The sequence below is a fragment of the Salvelinus sp. IW2-2015 genome, linkage group LG11 (genome assembly GCF_002910315.2).
Source record: "Salvelinus sp. IW2-2015 linkage group LG11, ASM291031v2, whole genome shotgun sequence".
NCBI classification, from domain to species: Eukaryota; Metazoa; Chordata; class Actinopteri; order Salmoniformes; family Salmonidae; genus Salvelinus; species Salvelinus sp. IW2-2015.
Window position 1 is genome coordinate 27,413,257 of NC_036851.1, and position 21,715 is coordinate 27,434,971.

General features: G+C 43.6%; 1 protein-coding gene across 7 annotated transcripts; it reads left to right on the top strand.

The window, feature by feature from the left end:
- Positions 1–604: 604 nt before the first annotated feature.
- LOC111970104 (scm-like with four MBT domains protein 1) lies at positions 605–19,811 on the top strand. 7 transcript variants are annotated; one of them, XM_023996616.2, is made up of 21 exons: positions 605–679; positions 1,807–1,902; positions 1,986–2,077; positions 2,205–2,448; positions 2,616–2,704; positions 2,867–3,110; positions 3,330–3,424; positions 3,508–3,609; positions 3,762–3,921; positions 4,013–4,095; positions 4,399–4,540; positions 9,156–9,269; positions 9,384–9,426; positions 9,567–9,631; positions 9,719–9,861; positions 10,038–10,147; positions 16,383–16,558; positions 18,001–18,176; positions 18,418–18,651; positions 18,769–18,897; positions 19,016–19,811. In XM_023996616.2, the coding sequence occupies exons 2-21, from the start codon at positions 1,878–1,880 to the stop codon at positions 19,154–19,156; spliced, it is 2,607 nt and encodes an 868-aa protein (XP_023852384.1). In that variant the 5' UTR covers positions 605–679; positions 1,807–1,877; the 3' UTR covers positions 19,157–19,811. The 7 variants fall into 7 exon arrangements, with proteins under 7 accessions (XP_023852384.1, XP_023852383.1, XP_023852382.1 ...); XM_023996615.2 differs by having other exon boundaries at positions 637–727; XM_023996614.2 differs by having other exon boundaries at positions 637–716.
- The last annotated feature ends 1,904 nt before the right edge of the window (positions 19,812–21,715 follow it).

Below are 21,715 nucleotides of genomic sequence, written 5' to 3' on the forward strand. Positions count from 1 at the left end.
TAATTTACTCTGCATGGCAGCGAATATTGTCTAGTATCAATCAATCATTGAAATTCAATGGCATTAATTGCGTCGAGTTTCCCGCCACCCCACATCCATCCTTTTGTGCTTCTCGTGATGTTGTTGCCATGGAAACGGAGCAGTCAGACCTACTGCACGAGTTCCCACCCTGCGAGAGTAAAAAAGGCTATGGAATCAAAAAAGTCCAACCTGGTCTTTGGCCTAYAAAATTAGACTTTGATTTAAAAGAACATGGGGAGGGGGGATACAAACGAAACGTTGCATTTAGGATAGAAAATTGATGCAGAAAAATTCTCGAGATAGGTCTGTATTGAATTTCATTTTKTGTATTAACTGGTGCTTTATTGCATGGCTCACGACGACTGGCCGTGTATACTTGTTTTCTTATGCTTTATCCTTGTTCGGTCCGCGCGTCGTTGTTTGTGGCAGGATATAAGTTGAATTGATTTAGATATGCATTTGTAATTTAAACAAAGAGAACACAATGCCTTGGGCAGAGTATGTCAATATTTTCCCTTTAATCGCTCAAATACATTAACAAGTCCATCAGTGCGGGACGCCTCTTGACAGCACCAGGTTGAGAAAGTGAATGATCGAGCATGCGCAGTTGAGGTTCGTGCCATATTGGAACGAGGCAGAGGACAGGAGAAAGACGGGGGTAACGTTTTAAATTTACTTGGAAGAACTAGGAAAAGGTGAGATTCACGTACGTGGACGAAATACTTACCTATTATTTATTATTTACTATTCTCAGCTGCCTTGGTGGCTCCCGTGTGTTTTTTCCTGGTGTCGAATAAGCTGTATTGTGCTCGACTGAGTAGGCAGCGCCATACCCATACTTGACATTTCAGTTGTTAACTTGCTCGTGGTCAGTGGAAACGGTGCACCAGCTTCGCGCGCCCGATCAATTTCCTCTCACTGACTTTAATATCCACGATCAACATTGTAAACCCGTCATAGGCAAGCCAGCTTTTGTTATTCTCCTTTTCTCATTTCAATGTAGTCAATAAAATTTTACTTGAACACAATATAACATTGAAAGTTGGGGTGGCGCATTACGCATTTGCCTGGAAGATTGTGTCAACAGTAGATTGCAATATTGCTGATGCTGACATAAACTATCCTTGAAAAGTCAGACTAGCTTTTTCTAGATTAGTGTTTTATCTGATGTTTGTTTAGCTTGCGATGTGTCATTGCAAGCGGCCTGATGTAGTAACATCGTAAACATTTTAACATTGTAGTTATTACACAGTACAGCCTATTACACTGTTTCACTGTAGTCTATGGCTGGCTATATGTGACCAATGCAATCCTTGTACGTGACCAATACTATATTGACTGTTTCTTACAGCCCTTTTCGCAACCAAATATGAAGATATTATGTGTAGGCTGGCATTAGCATTTTTGTGCTGAGTTTGTCATGGTCAACCAACACCTTTTCTGAGATAGGAATATCTCTTTCAGCTACTGGCGGGAACACCTGTCGCGAGGCAGAGGCTGCTAGTGTGCAATTTATAACCTCAAAAGTGCAGACTCCACACGCATTGCGATCACATCCCATGATCGTTTGATATTACTGCTTTGACAGGAAGGGGTTTTTCAGCTTGATTTCGGGGGGAGGGGGGAATGGGTGTATAATATGAAATGGAGAAAGAGGGAGATGGTGGACTTGGACTGTATAAGTGTGTAGTATGTGAGATCTAAAGGCCACTGAGTACCAGGCCCTAAACAGATGTCTACAGAGGTGTTTATTTATTAACATCCTATCTTTTGTATCTTTTTCAGTTGGATCAAAGTGGTTTTAGCTATTGCTAATACAGTCTCCTGGGTGGTGTTGGGAACACAGTAGGGGCATCATGAACCCCGAGACACAGGAATCTGGTGAGTCTCACAATGGTTGAATGGCAGAGGTGTATTCAGATGATATTTCTGTCTTTGTAAATAAGTTTGTGTGTGTCTTTCAGAAGGCGGCTCTGAACTGGAGTCTGACTTCAACTGGGATGAATATCTAGAGGAGAATGGAGTATTGGCGGTTCCACATCACGCCTTCAAACATGTATGTCTTATCACACTGCATCAGGGCCCATTTGCAGATATGGTACTTATATTTAGGGACCAGAGTTTTTTGTGGTCATGGCCATATTTATTGTATATCTACATACACACCCTTCCCTCCCTCTCAGGTAGACCGTAGCCTGCAGACAGGGCTGGCTCCAGGGATGAGTTTGGAGGTGTGTGTGCGTTCGGAGCCTGACCAACCCTACTGGGTGGCAACCATCATCACCACCTGTGGCCAACTGCTGCTGCTGCGCTACGAGGGTTACCACGACGACCGACGAGCAGACTTCTGGTGTGACATCATGAACTCTGACCTCCACCCTCTGGGCTGGAGCAGACAGCACAGGCAACCAATGAGACCGCCTGAGGGTGAGTAGGGGGTGACATAGGGTTTGATGGAAATAGACATTTGTGTTGCTGTAGACCGGTTTGGCCCTGTGCTCAAATAAATGCATTGGAAAACTCTGTTAAAACTTTTCATACAGGAATGAACAGGATATAGATGTACAAAATGCATAAATATGATGTGTGTCCAGGTGTCCGTGAGAAACATGCTGACTGGGATGCTGTCCTAGAGGAGGCTCTGGCTCAGGGAGGGAGTGCACCAGCACACCTACTRGAGGGGGTGAGTCTGGGGGGAGGGAGGAGCGGGGAGGGTGGGGACACTAGGACCATAACTATAGTTGGGACCTATTCAACATTACTAATAATTTCAGAACAGCTTGTTTGTTTAGTATCAATAAATGTCCATTAAAAAATAAAAATAAACTTCTCTGTCTGTGTCCAGGCCCAGACAGGGGGAGACCTGTTCCCCCTGGGGTGGTGTGTGGAGCTGCAGGACAGTGTAGACCCGGGGGTGGCCTGGGGGGCCCAGGTGGAGGACAACGTAGGGGGCCGGCTGTGTCTGCGCTACACTGGGACGGAGGGGCTCACCCAGTCACAGACCAGGCGCTGGGTATTCTACCTGGACCCCCTCTTACACCCACCTGGCTGGGCTGAGGAGAACAGCTTCTCTCTCACCCCACCTGCTGGTAAGAAACAGAACTGCCTTTGCACCTTGTGGTGCTGTTGACCAACCCTGGTTTTGGAAAACTAGGGTAAACACAAATACACCTCAATCAATGAATCATCAAGATCTTGTTGAATAAGATGTGTTAATGCTGGGCTGGTTGCTTGGTGACCACTGTTGTGTGTGTGTGTGTTTAAGTATTAGTGAAAGTTAGTGATAATGTCACTGTGCTGTGTTGCAGTGCTTCGTGGTTTGCGCAGCGAGACAGAGTGGGAGGAGGTGAGAAAGAACATTAGACAGCCTAAAGAAGAGGCCATCAATGAAGACTTCTTTAAGGTATTCTCTCTCTCTCTCCCTCTCCCCCACCCTCTTTCTGTGTCCCTCTCCCTCTGGCATATCTCCTGTGTGTGTGTTTGTAGGACAGGCCAGTCCTCTCTCCTCACTGCTTCTCTGAGGGGATGAAGTTAGAGGCAGTGGACCCCGCTGCCCCCTTCAACACCAGCCCAGCTACTGTCACCAAGGTAACGCTCACATGTCACCATAGTAACACYCTCACCTCATCCACACAGCATCCGTCTTCTCATAAGTGTTTACCAATGACACAATTATCATGTGGTAGGTTTCCCCTAGTTGTATGTGGCTGTAGCAGTGATGTCATCATTGTGTTCCCCAGGTGCTGAGCAACCAGTACTTCAGGGTGCAGATGGACAGCCTGCAGGGAGACAGTGAAGGGGCGGGGCCTGGCTTATCCTTACTCTGTCACTATGGGAGCACCGGAATCTTCCCTGCCCAATGGAGCCTTAAAAATGGGGTACCCCTCAGTCCCCCTCCAGGTAGGGCAGAATACACTCACCTCAGGCATTCTACTGGTCCAGTGAAATGGATCACAGAGTTTACTGTGTCCCTGGGTATGTGGGTGTGTAGGTTACCAGGGCCAGAACTTTGACTGGGTGGATTATCTGAAACAGTGTGGAGCGGAAGGAGCGCCAGAGAACTGTTTCCCCATGGTGAGACACACACAACCACACACACATGTTTGTTTTACTATCCTTTTTGGGACCAAAGAGTTGATTCCCATTCTAAATCCTATTTTCCCCTAACCCTTATCCTAACCCAAAACCTAACCCCTAATTCTAACCCTAACTGTAAAACTAACCCTGAGCCTAAAATAGCCTTTTTCCTTGTCGGGACCAGTGAAATGTCCCCACCTGTACGAATTTTCCTTGTTTTACTATCCTTGTGAGGACTTCTGGTCCCTACAAGGATAGTAAAACCAAAAACACACACCACTCCAACTGATATGATGACAGGTGTTTTCTCCCCAGGGGCAGAGTGATCATGACTTTGTTGAGTCCATGAGGTTGGAGGCGGTGAATCCTGTCTCTCCTGAGCAAGTTCACGTGGCAACCGTAACCAGGGTCAGAGGTCAGCACATCTGGTTGCATCTGGAAGGTGAGAACAGAACAGCTGGAGGAGAGAGAAAAGGGCTGGGTTGGAGGGATGTAAGGTTTTGGGGGAGGGACAATAATGTTGTTGGGTGTCAATTTCACCTACCTGAATACTCAGTCTTATTATATATACAGTACCAGTCAGAAGTTTGGACACACCTACTCATTCAAGGGTTTTCCTTTATTTTCCTTTATTTTTTAAATAACACATATGGAATCATGTAGTAACCAGAAAAGTGTTAAACAAATCAAAATAAACTCAGCAAAAAAAGAAACGTCCTCTCACTGTCAACTGTGTTTATTTTCAGCAAACTTAACATGTGTAAATATTTGTATGAACATAACAAGAGTCAACAATTGAGACATAAACTGAGCAAGTTCCACAGACATGTGACTAACAGAAATGGAATAATGTGTCCCTGAACAAAGGGGGGTGTGTCAAAATCAAAAGTAACAGTCAGTATCTGATGTGGCCACCAGCTGCATTATGTACTGCAGTGCGTCTCCTCATGGACTGCACCAGATTTGCCAGTTCTTGCTGTGAGATGTTACCTCACTCTTCCACCAAGGCACCTGCAATTTCCCAGATATTTCTGGAGAGAATGGCCCTAGCCCTCACCCTCCGATCCAACAGGTCCCAGACGTGCTCAGTGGGATTGAGATCCGGGCTGTTCGCTGGCCATGGCAGAACACTGACATTCTTGTCTTGCAGGAAATCACGCACAGAACGAGCAGTATTGCTGGTGGCATTGTCATGCTGGAGGGTCATGTCAGGATGAGCCTGCAGGAAGGGTACCACATGAGGGAGGAGGATGTCTTCCCTGTAACGCACAGCGTTGAGATTGCCTGCAATGACAACAAGCTCAGTCCGATGGTGCGGTGACACACCGCCCCAGACCATGACGGACCCTCCACCTCCAAATCGATTGAGAGTACAGGCCTCGGCGTAACGCTCATTCCTTCGATGATAAACGCGAATCCGGCCATCACTCTTGGTGAGACAAAACCGCGACTCGTCAGTGAAGAGCACTTTTTGCCAGTCCTGTCTGGTCCAGCGACGGTGGGTTTGTGCCCATAGGCGACGTTGTTGCCTGTGATGTCTGGTGAGGACCTGCCTTACAACAGGCCTACAAGCCCTCAGTCCAGCCTCTCTCAGCCTATTGCGGACAGTCTGAGCACTGAGCACTGATGGAGGTATTGTGCGTTCCTGGTGTAATTCGGGCAGTTGTTGTTGCCATCCTGTACCTGTCCTGCAGGTGTGATGCTCAGATGTACCGATCCTGTGCCGGTGTTGTTACACGTGGTCTGCCACTGCGAGGACAATCAGCTGTCCGTCCTGTCTCCCTGTAGCGCTGTCTTAGGGTTCTCACAGTACAGACATTGCAATTTATTGCCCTGGCCACATCTGCAGTCCTCATGTCTCCTTGCAGCATGGGACCCTGGGCATCTTTCTTTTGGTGTTTTTCAGAGTCAGTAGAAAGGCCTCTTTAATGTCCTAAGTTTTCATAACTGTGCCCTTAATTGCCTACCGTCTGTAAGCTGTTAGTGTCTTAACGACCGTTCCACAGGTGCATGTTCATTAATTGTTTATGGTTCATTGAACAAGCTCTGGAAACAGTGTTTAAACCCTTTACAATGATGATCTATGAAGTTATTTAAATTCTTACGAATTATCTTTGGGTCCTGAAAAAGGGCAGTTTCCTTTTTTGCTGAGTTTATATTTTAGATTCTTCAAAGTAGCCACCCTTTGCCTTGATGACAGCTTTGCACACTCTTGGCATTCTCTCAACCAGCTTCCCGAGGAATGCTTTTCCAACAGTCTTGAAGAAGTTCCCACATATGCTGAGCACGTGTTGGCTACTTTTCCTTCACTCTGCAGTCCAACTAATCCCAAACAATCTCAATTGGGTTGAGGTCAGGTGATTGTGGAGGCCAGGTCATCTGATGCAGCACTCCATCACTCTCCTTCTTGGTCAAATAGCCGTTACACAGCCTGGAGGTGTGTTTTGGATCATTATCCTGTTGAAAAACAAATGACAGTCCCACTAAGCTCAAACAAGATGGGATGGCGTATTGCTGCAGAATTCTGTGGTAGTCATGCTGGTTAAGTGTGCCTTGAATTCTAAATAAATCACAGACAGTATCACCAGCAAAGCACCATCACATCTCCTCCTCCATGCTTCATGGTGGAAACCGCACATGCGGAGATCATCTGTTCACCTACTCTGCGTCTCACAAAGACACGGCGGTTGCAACCAAAAATCTAAAATTCGGACTCATCAGACCAAAGGACAGATTTCCACCGGTCTAATGTCCATTGCTTTTGTTTCTTGGCCCAAGCAAGTCTATTCTTATTRYTGGTGTCCTCTAGTAGTGGTTTCTTTGCAGCAGTTTGACCATGAAGGCCTGATTCACACAGTCTCCTGTGAACAGTTGATGTTGAGATGTGTCTGTGACTTGAACTCTGAAGCATTTATTTGGGCTGCAATTTCTGAGGTGCAGTTAACTCTAATGAACTTATCCTCTGCAGCAGAGGTAACTCTTGTGTCTTCCTTTCCTGTGGCGGTCCTCATAAGAGTCAGTTTCATCATAGCGCTTGATGGTTTTTGCGACTACACTTGAAGAAACTTTTAAAGTTCTTGAAATTTTCCGTATTGACTGACCTTCATGTCTTAAAGTAATGATGGTCTGTCGTTTCTCTTTGCTTATTTGAGCTGTTCTTGCTATAATATGGACTTGGTCTTTTACCAAATAGGGCTATCTTCTGTATACCACCCCTACAACACAACTGATTGGCTCAAATGCATTAACCTTTCTAGGACACACGTTCCGCTAGCGGAACCCCCCCACAACATTCCGCTGAAAAGGCAGCGCGGGAAATTCAAAAATATTTTTGGGAAATATGTAACTTTCACACATTAACAAGTTCAAACACAGGAAATGAAAGATAAACATCTTGTTAATCTACCCATCGTGTCCGATAAAATAAAATAAAAATGCTTTACAGCGAAAACACCACATATGATTATGTTAGATCACCACCAAGTTCAAAAAACACACAGCCATTTTCCCAGCCAAAGATAGGAGTCACAAAAACAGAAATAGAGATAAAATTAATCACTAACCTTTGATGATCTTCATCAGCTGACACTCATAGGACATCATCTTACACAATACATGTATTTTTTGTTCGATAATGTGCATATTTATATCCAAAAATCTTAGTTTACATTGGCGCCATGTTCAGAAATGCCTCCAAAATATCCGAAAAAATTGCAGAGGGCCACGTCAAATAACAGAAATACTCATCATACACTTTGATGAAAGATACATGTTTTACATATAATTAAAGATACACTTGTTCTTAATGTGTCAGATTTCAAAAATGTTTTACGGAAAAAGCACACCATGCAATAATCTGAGACGGCGCTCAAATATAAATAACATTTCTCCGCCATGTTGGAGTCAACAGAAATACGAAATTACATCATAAATATTCCCTTACCTTTGAATATCTTCATCAGAATGCATTCCCAGGAATCCTAGTTCGACAATAAATTGTTGTTTTGTTCGATAATGTCAATTATTTATGTCCAAATAGCTGCTTTTGCTAGCGCGTTTAGTACACATATCCAAACACTCGTGCAAGTGACGCATAACGTCGGACGAAAACTTCAAAAAGTTATATTACAATTCGAATAAACTGGTCAAACTTAGTAGAGATTCAATCTTCAGGATGTTGTTATCATATATATGCAATAACGTTCCAACCGGAGCATTCCTTCATGTCTGTAAAAGTTATGGAACGCAAGGCGATATCATGAGAAATGCGCGTGACCAGGAACTGGCAATCTGCCAGACCACTGACTGAAACACCTCCCATCCGGCCCCACATCACAGTATACACTTCATTCAACGTTCTACCGACTGTTGACATCTAGTGGAAGGCGTAGGAAGTGCAAACAAATCCATATCTTCCTGGGATTTGAATAGGCGATGAGTAGAAAAAACACCAGCCTCAGACTTCCTGTTTGGAAGTTTGYCTGCCATATGAGTTCTGTTATACTCACAGACATAATTCAAACAGTTTTACAAACTTCCGAGTATTTTCTATCCAATAGTAATAATAATATGCATATATTAGCATCTGGGACAGAGTAGGAGGCAGTTCACTATGGGCACGCAGTTCATCCAAAGTGAAAATGCTGCCCCCTATCCCTAAAAAGTTAAGAAGGAAAGAAATTCCACAAATTAACTTTTAACAAGGCACACCTGTTCATTTAAATGCATTCCAGGTGACTACCTCATGAAGCTGGTTGAGAGAATCCCAAGAGTGTGAAAAGCTGTCATCGAGGCAACGGGTGGCTACTTTGAAGAATCTAAAATCTAAAATTGATTTGTTTAACACTTTTTTTTGGTTACTACATGATTCCATATGTGTTATTTCGTAGTTTTGATGTCTTCACTATTATTCTACAGTATAGAAAATAGTAAAAATTAAGAAAAACCCTTGAATGAGTAGGTGTGTCCAAATCTGTTTTACTGGTTCTTTACATATTCTATTCAACCACATGTTCAGCCACTCATAAACTCCCCTCTGCTTTGTGTGTTCTTCTCAGGGTTGAAGCAGCCTCTCCCTGACATCATCACTCATGTGGACTCCCTGGACATCTTTCCAGTCAGCTGGTGTGAGAGTAATGGCTATCCCCTCCAACACCCCTACAAACCTAGAGGTCAGGCTCCAAACAAGAACCTCCTGACCATTTTGGTGATTGGTCTATATCAGTGTTTTATCTGAAGGTTACTGGCATGTGTAGATGTTGACTTTTGTTCCTGTTCTGTTGCAGCTCAGAGGAAGAGCCGTGTGGCCGTGGTGCAACAAGAGAAGCAGTGAGCTTTKAAGATCTTGATTATTACAGAGAGCGAGGGATTAGAAATTTAAAAAAGCTAAATTTACCTCTACTGTTACCCAACTTTGTAACGTATTTTATTTTTAACTGTATGTTTATTTTGGTTTGATCCGATTGCAGATCTCCACTTAAAGCCACGGCCCCTGATGCAGCGAGGCAGCAGGATCTGAACCAATCGGAGAACGGTGAGTGTAATTCCTTGTGAAAAATCATTTGTGGAAAAATAATGCGTATGAGAAAATCTTACATGTGTGTGTGACTGTCTATGTCAGCAGCTCAGGGTAACGGGAAGTACAGCTGCCCAAAGATCTATTTCAACCACCGCTGTTTCTCTGGCCCCTACCTGAACAAGGGCCGTATCGCTGAGCTGCCCCAGAGCATTGGCCCTGGCAACTGTGTCCTGGTGCTGAAAGAGGTGAATGAGAGAGCAGCACACCTCTACCAGCTCCTCTATCTTACACAGGCACAACTGTAGATGACAACTCATTGTTATCCCCATACAGATACATATTCTATTTCATTCTGTGGAGTATCCTACTATGTCATCTTCTATGGCTTTCTAACCTCCCTGTATCCTGTCCTGTGGTCCAGGTGTTGACTCTGCTGATCAGCTCGGCCTACAAGCCCAGCCAGGTGCTGAGGGAGCTGCAGCAGGACCCAGAGCTCAGGGGGCATGGCCAGGGAGAGACTCTGAAGGCCAAGTCAGTCTACCCACCACACTATAACACCATAATAATGCTACGTTAATAACACTCACTTTATATGATGATGTGGATGAGATACACTCGCACTGCTTCATAGGGATCATTAACTATATGCAGAACAATGACTTAGGCTAAGTCAGTGGACATTAGAGTATACACCATAACAACAAATCAAATCAAATTGTATTGGTCACATACACATTTAGCAGATGTTATTGCTGGTGTAGTGAAATGCTTGTGTTCCTGGCTCAGACAGTGCAGTAGTATCTAACAATTCACAACAATACACACAAATCTAAAAGTAAAATAATGGAATTAAGAAATATATAAATATGAGATTGGAGTGGCGTTAAATAAAATACAGTATAATAGAATACAGAATATACATATGAGATGAGTAAAGGAGTATGTAGACATTATTTAAACATTATTAAAGTGACTAGTGTTCCATTATTAAAGTGACTAGTGTTCCATTATTAAAGTGGCCAGGGATTCCAAGTCTATGTAGACTACCATTCAAAAGTTCGGGGTCACTTAGAAATGTCCTTGTTTTTGAGAAAAGCACATTTGTTGTTCATTAAAATAACATCAAATTGATCAGAAATACAGTGTAGACATTGTTAATGTTGTAAATGACTATTGTAGCTGGAAACGGCTGATTTAAAAACACTATATATATATAATTTCCATAGGCGTACAGAGGCCCATTATCAGCAACCATCACTCCTGTGTTCCAATGGCACGTTGTGTTAGCTAAATCCAAGTTTATCATTTTAAAAGGCTAATTGATCATTAGAAAACCCTTTTGCAATTATGTTAGCACAGCTGAAATGTGTTGTGCTGGTTCTGATTAGCGCAAACTGGCTCTAACCAGAATAGAAAGAGGAGTGGGAGGCCCTGGTGCACAACTGAGCAAGAGACAAGTACATTAGAGTGTCTAGTTTGGAAAACAGGCACCTCACAAGTCCTCAACTGGCAGCTTCATTAAATAGTACCTGCAAAACACCAGTCTCAACGTCACAGTGAAGAGGCGACTCTGAGATGCTGGCATTCTAGTTGCAAAGAAAAAGCCATATCTCAGACTGGCCAATAAAAATAAAAGATTAAGATGGGAAAAGAACACAGACACTGGATAGAGGAACTGCCTAGAAGTCCAGCATTCCGGAGTCGCCTCTTCACTGTTGACGTTGAGACTGGTGTTTTTTGGGTACTATTTAATGAAGCTGCCAGTTTTGAGGACTTGTGGAGGTCCTGTTTCTCAAACTAAACACTCTAAGGTACTTGTCCTCTTGCTCAGTTGTGCAACGAGGCTCCCACTCTCTTTTTCTATTCTGGTTAGAGACAGTTTGCCCTGTTCTGTGAAGGGAGTAGTACACAGCGTTGTACGAGATCTTCCAGTTTCTTGGCAATTTCTCGCATGGAATAGCCTTCATTTCTCAGAACAAGAATAGACTGACGAGTTTCAGAATAAAGTTCTTTGTTTCTGGCCACGCAGTCATGTGTGAACAGGGAGTACAGGAGGGGTCTGAGCACGCACCCTTGTGGGGCCCCTGTGTTGAGGATCATCGAAGTGGAGTTGTTGTTTCCTACTTTCATCACCTGTGGGCGGCCCATCAGGAAGTCCAGGACTCAGTTGCATAGGGCGGGGTTCAGACCCAGGCCCCCGAGCTTAGTGATGAGCTTGGAGGATACTATGGTATGAATGCTGAGCTATAGTCAATGAAAAGCATTCTTATATCGGTATTCCTCTTGTCCAGATGGCATAGGGCAGTGTGCAATGCGATGGAGATTGCATCATCTGTGGATCTATTGGGGCTGTAAGCAAATCGAAGTGGGTCTAGGGTGTCATGTGAGGTAGAGGTGATATGATCCTTTACTAGCATTTCATGATGACAGACGTGAGTGCTACGGGCGATAGTCATTTAGTTACCTTTGCTTTCTTGGGTACAGGAACAATGGTGGTCATCTTGAAGCAAGTGGGGACAGCAGACTGAGATAGGGAGAGATTGAATATGTCCGTAAACACTCCAACCTGCTGGTCTGCGCATGCTCTGAAGACGCGGCTAGTGTTGCCGTCTGAGCCGGCAGCCTTGCGAGGGTTAACACGGTTAAATGTCTTACTCACGTTGGCCGAGGCGAAGGAGAGCCCACAGTCCTTGGTGGCGGGCCGCATTGGTGGCACTGTGTTATCCTCAAAGCGGGCGAAGAAGTTGTTTAGCTTGTCCGGAAGCAATACGTCGGTGTCCGCGATGTGGCTGGTTTTGCCTTTGTAGTCCGTGATTGTCTGTAGACCCTGCAACATACGTCTCTGTTCTGAGCCGTTGAATTGCGACTCCACTTTGTCTCTGTACTGACGTTTTGCCTGTTTGTTTGCTTTACGAAGGGAATAACTACACTGTTTGTATTCGGCCATATTCCCAGTCACCTTGCCATGGTTAAATGCGGTGGTTCGCTCTTTCAGTTTTTCTTGAATGCTGCCATCTATCCACGGTTTCTGGTTTGCGTAGGTTTTAATAGTCACAGTGGGTACAACATATCCTATACACTTCCTGATGAACTCAGTCACCGTATCCGTGTATTTGTGTATTTTTAGATGTTCTCAGAGTCTCCCCGGAACATATCCAAGTCCGCGTGATCAAAAAAATCTTGAAGCATGGATTCGGATTGGTCAGACCAGCGTTGAATAGACCTTAGCACGGGTACTTCCTATTTGAATTTCTTCCTATAGGAAGGGAGGAGCAAAATGGAGTTGTGATCGGATTTGCTAAAGGGAAGGCAGGGGAGGGCCTTGTAGGCATTTCAAAAAGTTGAGTAATAGTGGTCCAATGTTTTTCCAGAGCGAACACTACAGTCAATGTGTTGGTAGAACTTCGGTAGCGTTGTTCTCAAATTTGATTTGTTAAAATCCACAGCTACAATAAATGCGTTCTCAGGATATGTGGTTTCCAGTTTGCATAAAGTCCAGTGTAGTTCTTTGAGGGCCGTCGTTGTATCGGCTTGAGGGGGAATATACACGCCTGTGACTATAACCGAAGAGAATTCTCTTTTGAGGTAATGCAGTCTGCATTTGATTKTGAGGTATTCTAGGTAGGGTGAACAAAAGGACTTAAGTTGCTTTGTTATCACAATCACACCATGAGTAGTTAATCATGAAACATACACCCCCAACTTTCTTCTTCCCGGAGAATTCTCCGGGAAGAAGAATTCATCGAGGGCATTATCACTTAATTAGCGTTATTATGGTGTTATAGTGTGGTGGGTAGACTGACTTGGCCTTCAGAGTCTCTCCCTGGTTGTACCCCCTAAGCTCTGGGTCCTCAGCACATGGCTGGGCTTGTAGGCCGAGCTGATCAGCAGAGTCAACACCTGGATCACAGGACAGGAGAGGATAACGGGTTACTAACATATTCAAATAAAGATTGACATATTTTAATTAAAAACATTATTTTGATGAATTTATTCATACTATTTCATCCTTCCACAAGATCTAGTCCCAAGGCAAATCTAGGGTTGCTACTCAAGCCGGCTGGTCGTTCGTTCTATCGGTTCGGTTGCCAGAGATGCGACCCAGTCGTTCGTTCTAAATGTTCCATTGCCATACTGGCTGGCAACTTTCTTATCCCTTCCTTGCTAGCTAGCCAACTACGGCTAGGTCACGTCAAAAAGTGCAGCAAGAATAACAGCAAAGTAGCTGCATTTGCATTTGTTTAAGCTGTTTTCTAGTGACATTTATTTGGATACATCCATAACAATGAGTTAATGAGGCTGATTTCGCCTGGTATTGAAAATGTGCTCACTCGTCAGGACACTGTTGTTAAGAGGACCTAGCCAACAACACAGCTCACACAATTTCTTCAAATTGAAGCTGGAAAGACTGCAAACTAGCAGCAGTTAGTTTTGTTTTACCTTTTTTCAACTGACATTTCTTTGTATATATCCACAAAAATKATGCCAGCTGATTCATGAATTCAACTGGCTGAGAAACGCTGCCTGCCTGTCTGYCTCGTCCCGACACGTTCATTACTATGGGACTGCTGGAGATCGAATATGAATATTGAAACAATGTTGCAAATGTCGGATAGACAAACAGCAAGGTTTGTACAAATCTACGCTGTTGAAAACTAAATGTTAGTCTAAAAGAAATGTGAGATAATGTCTAGATGCTTTTTATAGTGGAGATCAAAATTATAAATTGCCTGGCTGGGCTGATGAGACAGTGGATTGCGCAGTCAGATGGAACAGAGTAAATAGGTATTTTAACGCCAAAAGATTTAGCCGGTGGTAACTTGTGGAATAGACACCTGCTGGAATGTGCTTTTAACCAGTCAGCATTCAGGATTAGACCTACTCGTTGTATAATTACTGTTTAGATTATACTATTTATTGTACAGTATTGTGATAAAATGAGAAACCATACACAATTTATTTCTGTATGCTGTAGATTTGGTCTGTTCTAGGTCACTATGTATGCACCATAATGCCACTATATACAGTGCATGGCAAAGTATTCATCCCCCTTGGCGTTTTTCCTATTTTGTTGCATTACAACCTGTCATTTAAATTGATTTTTATTTGGATTACATGTAATGGACATCCACAAAATAGTCCAAATTGGTGAAGTGAAAAAATAAATAATAACTTGTTTGAAAAAAAAATATGTTTTACGGAAAAGTGGTGCATGCATATGTATGCACCACTTTTGCTATGAAGCCCCTAAATAAGATCTGTTGTAACCAATTACCTTTAGAAGTCACATAATTGGTTAAATAAAGTCCACCTGTGTGCAATCTAAGTGTCACATGATCTGTCACATGATCTCAGATTATATACACCTGTTCTGAAAGGCCCGAGAGTCTGCAACACCACTAAGCAAGGGGCACCACCAAGCAAGCGGCACCATAAAGACCAAGGAGCTCTCCAAACAGGTCAGGGACAAAGTTGTGGAGAAGTACAGATCAGGGTTGGGTTATAAAAAAATACCCAAAACTTTGAACATCCCACGGAGCACCATTAAATCCATTATAAAAATAATTGAAACAATATGGCACCACAACAAACCTGCCAAGAGAGGGCCGCCCACTAAAACTCATGGACCAGGCAAGGAGGGCATTAATCAGAGAGGCAACAAAGAGACCAAAGATAACCCTGAAGGAGCTGCAAAGCTCACAGCATAGATTGGAGTATCTGTCCATAGGACCACTTTAAGCCGTACACTCCACAGAGCTGGGCTTTACGGAAGAGTGTCCAGAAAAAAGCCATTGCTTAAAGAAAAAAATACGCAAACACATTTGGTGTTTGCCAAAAGGCATGTGGGAGACTCCCCAAACATATGGAAGAAGGTACTCTGGGCAGATGAAACAAAAATTAAGCTTTTTGGCCATCAATGAAAATGCTATGTCTGGCGCAAACACAACACCTAACATCACCCCGAGAAAACTATCCCCACAGTGAAGCATGGTGGTGGCAGCATCATGCTGTGGGGATGTTTTTCATCGGCAGGGACGGCGAAACTGGTCAGAATTGAAGGAATGATGGCTGGCGCTAAATACAGGGAAATTCTTGAGGGAAACCTGTTTTCAGTCTGCCAGAGATTTGAGACTGGGACAGAGGTTCACCTTCCAGCAGGACAAGACCCTAAGCATACTGCTAAAGCAACACTCAAGTGGTTTAAGGGGAAACATTTAAATGTCTTGGAATGGCCTAGTCAATCCAATTGAGAATCTGTGGTATGACTTGAAGATTGCTGTACACCAGCGGAACCCATCCAACTTGAAGGAGCTGGAGCAGTTTTGCCTTGAAGAATGGGCAAGAATCCCAGTGTCTAGATGTGCCAAGCTTATAGAGACATACCCCAAGAGACTTGCAGCTGTAATTGCTGCAAAAGGTGGCAATTATGCACGCTCAAGTTTTCAGTTTTCTTGTCTTATTTCTTGTTTGTTTSACAATAAAAAATATTTTGCATCTTCAAAGTGGTAGGCATGTTGTTTATATCAAATGATACAAACCCCCAAAAAATCTATTTTAATTCCAGGTTGTAAGGCAACAAAATAAGAAAAATACCAAGGGGGGTGAATACTTTCGCAAGCCACTGTATGGTAGTAGTCGAGTGACACAGGATATACACTCTCTCTGCTGCATAAACATCATACTGGAAGAGATGCTCCCTACCACATTGGTGTCTGACAGACAGTAATGGATCAGATTCTGCTCTGGACCATGTTGTGGTGTGAAGGTACAAAGGGAAGAGTTACCGGGCCACTGTGGGGATTGCCCGTACAGCTGACCAGGTGGCTGAGTTCTGCAGGAAGACGTGTGTGAGGCTGGAGTGCTGCCCCAACCTGATCGCACCTCACATGGTGCTGGAACACTGCTCGGAGAACTGCTCCCTTCTCACCAAGACCAAATACAGTACGTGATACCAAACACGCACACACGCATACATACAGTACCAGTCAAAAGTTTGGACACACCTAGGGTTTTTCTTTATTTTTACTATTTTCGACATTGTAGAATAATAGTGAAGACATAAAAGCTATGAACTAACACATATGGAATCATGTAGTAACCAAAAAAAGTGTTAAACAAATCAAAATATATTTTTTAGGTTCTTCAAAGTAGCCACCCTTTGCATTGATGACAGCTTTGGACACTCTTGGCATTCTGTCAACCAGCTTCAACTGGAATGCTTTTCCAACAGTCTTGAAGGAGTTCCCACATATGCTGAGCACTTGTTGGCTGCTTTTCCTTCACTCTGCGGTCCAACTCTTCCCAAACCAGGTCATCTGATGCAGCACTCCATCACTCTCCTTCTTGGTCAAATAGCCCTTACACAGCCTGGAGGTGTGTTGGGTTATTGTCACACTAAGCGCAAACCAGGTGGGATGGTGTATCACTGCAGAATGCTGTGGTAGCCATGCTGGTTAAGTGTGCCTTGAATTCTAAATAAATCAGCGACAGTGTCACCAGCAAAGCACCATCACACCTCCTCCTCCATGCTTCACGGTAAGAACCACACATGCAGAGATCATCTGTTCACCTATTCTGCGTCTCACAAAGACACAGCGGTTTCAACCAGAAATGTAAAATGTGGACTCAGACCAAAGGACAGATTTCCACTGGTCTAATGTCCATTGCTTGTGTTTCTTGGCCCAAGCAAGTCTATTCTTATTGTTGGTGTCCTCTAGTAGTGGTTTCTTTGCAGCAGTTTGACCATGAAGGCCTGATTCACACAGTCTCCTGTGAACAGTTGATGTTGAGATGTGTCTGTTACTTGAACTCTGTGAAGCATTTATTTGGGCTGCAATTTCTGAGGTGCAGTTAACTCTAAAGAACTTATCCTCTGCAGCAGAGGTAACTCTGCGTCTTCCTTTCCTCTGGCGGTCCTCATGAGAGCGAGTTTCATCATAGTGCTTGATGGTTTTTGCGACTGCTTTTAAAACTTTTAAAGTTCTTGAAATTTTCCGTATTGACTGACCTTCATGTCTTAAAGTAATGATGGACTGTCGTTTCTCTTTGCTTATTTGAGCTGTTCTTGCCATAATATGGACCAAATAGGGATATCTTCTGTATACCACCCCTACCTCGTCACAACACAACTAATTGGCTCAAACTGATTAAAGAGGAAAGAAACTCAACATTAACTTTTAACAAGGCACACCGATTAATTGAAATGCATTCCAGGTGACTACCTCATGAAGCTGTTTGAGAGAATGCCAAGAGTGTGAAAAGCTGTCATCAAGGCAAAGGGTGGCTACTTTGAAGAATCTTAAATATAAAATATATTTTGATTTGTTTAACACTTTTTTTGGTTACTAAATAGTTTCCTTGGTGTATGTCTATGTGCTCTATAGCTCATTACTATGGTAAGCAGAAGACCAAGCGAATCAGCCTTCCCCTTGGCGGTTACAACAACCTGGAGAGCAGCACCAAGCAGGGGAGCAGGAGGAAGAAGAGAAAGCCCCTATTTGTCCACAAGAAGAAACACCTGTCTACCTCTGTAGACAGCACCCCTGCTGGCTCCCCACTGGTACTGCACATTCTTACATCATTCATTTCCTTCAACTGCCATTAACTTAGTCATCACAGAGAAGCCGGAWGAGTTGCCCCTAACCATTGGTCCTGGGTCAGATGTTATCTAACGGTTAAGGTTAGGATCTGGGGTAGGTTGCAGAGAAATCTGATTCTAGATCTGATGTTACGGGGAACTTTTATATGGAAGGAGCCAGTAATCAAACTAATCATAACTGTCCACATTTCTTCCACCCCAGGCTAGTGGAGAAGAGGAGGACCTGGATGAGGACTACTCTCTGAGTGAGGAGGACTCAGGCTCAGAGCCGCAGGATGACTATGAGGTATCAGAGAGGAAGTCCCAGCCCCCCTCTCCCTCCCCCTGTCCCACCCCTACAGAACCTCGCCCCCGGAACAGACCCCGTCGCCAGCGCAGGAAACCCGCCCGCTCACCCTCCTACTCAGACGATGAGAACGGGCCCACCTTACCTAAGGTAGTGCTGGTTACATAATTATGCACACAAATACACACACACACACACACACACACACACACACTGATCCTCGAACTGTATATGTGTAACATCCCCTTTGTGTGTGTTCTGTCTCAGAGTGGGCGGGTGGAGGTGCAGGAGAAGCTGCATCTGGACAGCAGTCCACTGGGCTGGAGCATCACTGATGTGACCCGATTCATCAGAACTACTGACTGTGCCCCGCTGGCACGCATATTCAGGGACCAAGTAGGAGTGACACACACACACACACACACACACACTTCGGTGTGGAGAAGGCCATACACATGTGTACACACATACACAAGCACAGTGCACTGAGCCATGTTGTTGTGTGTGTTGACAGGAGATAGATGGCCAGGCCCTGCTGTTGCTGAGCCTGCCCACAGTACAGGAGTGTATGGGGCTGAAGCTGGGCCCTGCCATCAAACTGTGCCACCTTATAGAGAGGGTCAAACTGACCTTTTACCAGCACTTTGCCAGCTGAGGTGTGTGTGTGTGTGTGTGTGTGTGTGTGTGTGTGTGTGTGTGTGTGTGTGTGTGTGTTGTGTTGTGGTGTGTTTGGTCTCAAGCTCATTACTAAGCCATATCACATCCAGCGTTGTTGTAATGTACAGTATGTGCTGCTCCAGGATGGACACAGCTTATAGCCTCAGCTGTTCACCCTGGAATGTGACTGGATTCTGTATCTTTCAGGGATTTCATGTTTACAGTGCCTTCAGAAAGTATTCATACCCCTTGACTTATTATACATTTTGTTGTTACAGGCTGATTCATAACGGATTAAATTGATTTATTTTCTCACCCCATTTACAAACAATAGCCCATAATGACAAAGTGAAAACAAGTTTTTATATCTAATTTAACATAAGTATTTTCACCCCTTAGTCAATGTTAGAATCACCTTTGGCAGCGATTACAGCTGTGAGTATTCTGGTAAGTCTCTAAGAGTTTTCCAACCTGGTATTGTTCAGTATTTGTAAAAAAAAAAAAAAAAAAAAATCTTTGAGCTCTGTCAAGTTGGTTGTTGATCATTTTGCTAGACAGCCATTTTCAAATCTTGCCATAGGTTTTCAGGCTCATTTAAGTCAAAACTGTAACTATGCACTCAACGAACATTTAATGTCATCTTTGGTAAGCAACTCCAGTGTTATTACAGTTGAAGTCGAAGTTTCATACACCTTAGCCAAATACATTTAAACTCAGTTTTTCACAATTCCTGACATTTAATCCTAGTAAAAATTCCGTCTTAGGTCAGTTAGATCACTACTTTTTAAGGATTGTGAAATGTCAGAATAATAGTAGAGAGAATATTATTCAGCTTTTATTTCTTTCATCACATCCTCAGTGGGTCAGAAGTTTAATACACTCAATTAGTTATTTTGGTAGCATTGCTTTAAATTGTTTAACTTGGGTCAAACTTTCAGGTAGCTTCCACAAGCTTCCACAATAAGTTGGGTGAATTTGGCCATTCCTCCTGACAGAGCTGGTGTAACTGAGTCAGGTTTGTAGGCCTCCTTGCTCGCACACACGCTTTTTCAGTTCTGCCCACAAATGTTCTATGAGATTGAGGTCAGGGCTTTGTGATGGCCACTCAATACCTTGACTTTGTCGTTAAGCATTTGCCACAATATGCTTGGGTCATTGTCCATTTGGAAGAATCCATTTGGCAGACCAAGCTTTAACTTCCTGACTGATGTCTTGAGATGTTGCTTCAATATATTCACATATTTTCCTCCCTTCATGGTCATCTATTTTGTGAAGTGCACCAGTCCTCCTGCAGCAAAAGCACCCCCACAACATGATGCTGCCACCCCCATGTTCACGGTTGGGATGGTGTTCTTCGGCTTGCAAGCCTCCCCCTTTTTCCTCCAAACATAACGAGGTTATTATGGCCAAACAGTTCTATTTTTGTTTCATCAACCAAAGGACATTTCCAAAAAGTACGATCTTGTCCCCATGTGCGTGCAAACTGTTAGTCTGGCTTTTTTATGGCAGTTTTGGAGCAGTGGCTTCTTCCTTGCTGAGCGGCCTTTTAGGTTATGTCGATATAGGACTCATTTTACTGTGGATATAGATACTTTTGTACCCGTTTCCTCCAGCATCTTCACAAGGTCCTTTGCTGCTGTTCTGGGATTGATTTGCACTTTTCGCACCGCAGTACGTTCAACTCTAGGAGACAGAACACGTCTCCTTCCTGAGCGATATGACGGCTGCGTGGTCCCATGGTGTTTATATTTGCGTACTATTGTTTGTACAGGTGAACGTGGTACCTTCAGGCGATTGGAAATTGCTCCCAATGAGCAACCAGACTTGTGGAGGTCTACAATGTTTTTCCTGAGGTCTTGGCTGATTTCTTTTGATTTTCCCATGATGTCAAGYAAAGAGGCACTGAGTTTGAAGGTAGGCCTTGAAATACATCCACAGGTACACCTCCAATTGACTCAAATTATGTCAATTAGCCTATCAGAAGTTTCTAAAGCCATGACATCATTTTCTAGAATTTTCCAAGCTGTTTAAAGGCACAGTCAACTTAGTGTATGTAAACTTCTGACCCACTGGAATTGTGATACAGTGAATTATAAGTGAAATAATCTGTCTGTAAACAATTGTTGGAAAAATTACTTGTCATGCACAAAGCAGATGTCCTAACCGACTAGCCAAAAGAAATTTGTGGAGTGGTTGAAATGAGTTTTTATGACTCCAACCGAAGTGTATGTAAACTTCCGACTTCAACTGTATATGGCCTTGTGTTTTAGGTTATTGTCCTGCTGAAAGGTGAATTTGTCTCCCAGTGTCTGTTGGATAGCAGACTAATCCAGGTTTTCCTCTAGGTTTTTGCCTGTGCTTAGCTCGATTCCATTTATTTGTATCCCTAAAAATACATCCTAGTCCTTGCCAATGACAAACATACCTATAACATGATGCAGCCACCACTATGCTTGAAAATATGAAGAGTGGTACTCAGTGATGTGTTGTGTTGGATTTGACCCAAGCATAACTGTCACGCCCTGGCCTTAGTTATCTTTGTTTTCTTTATTATTTT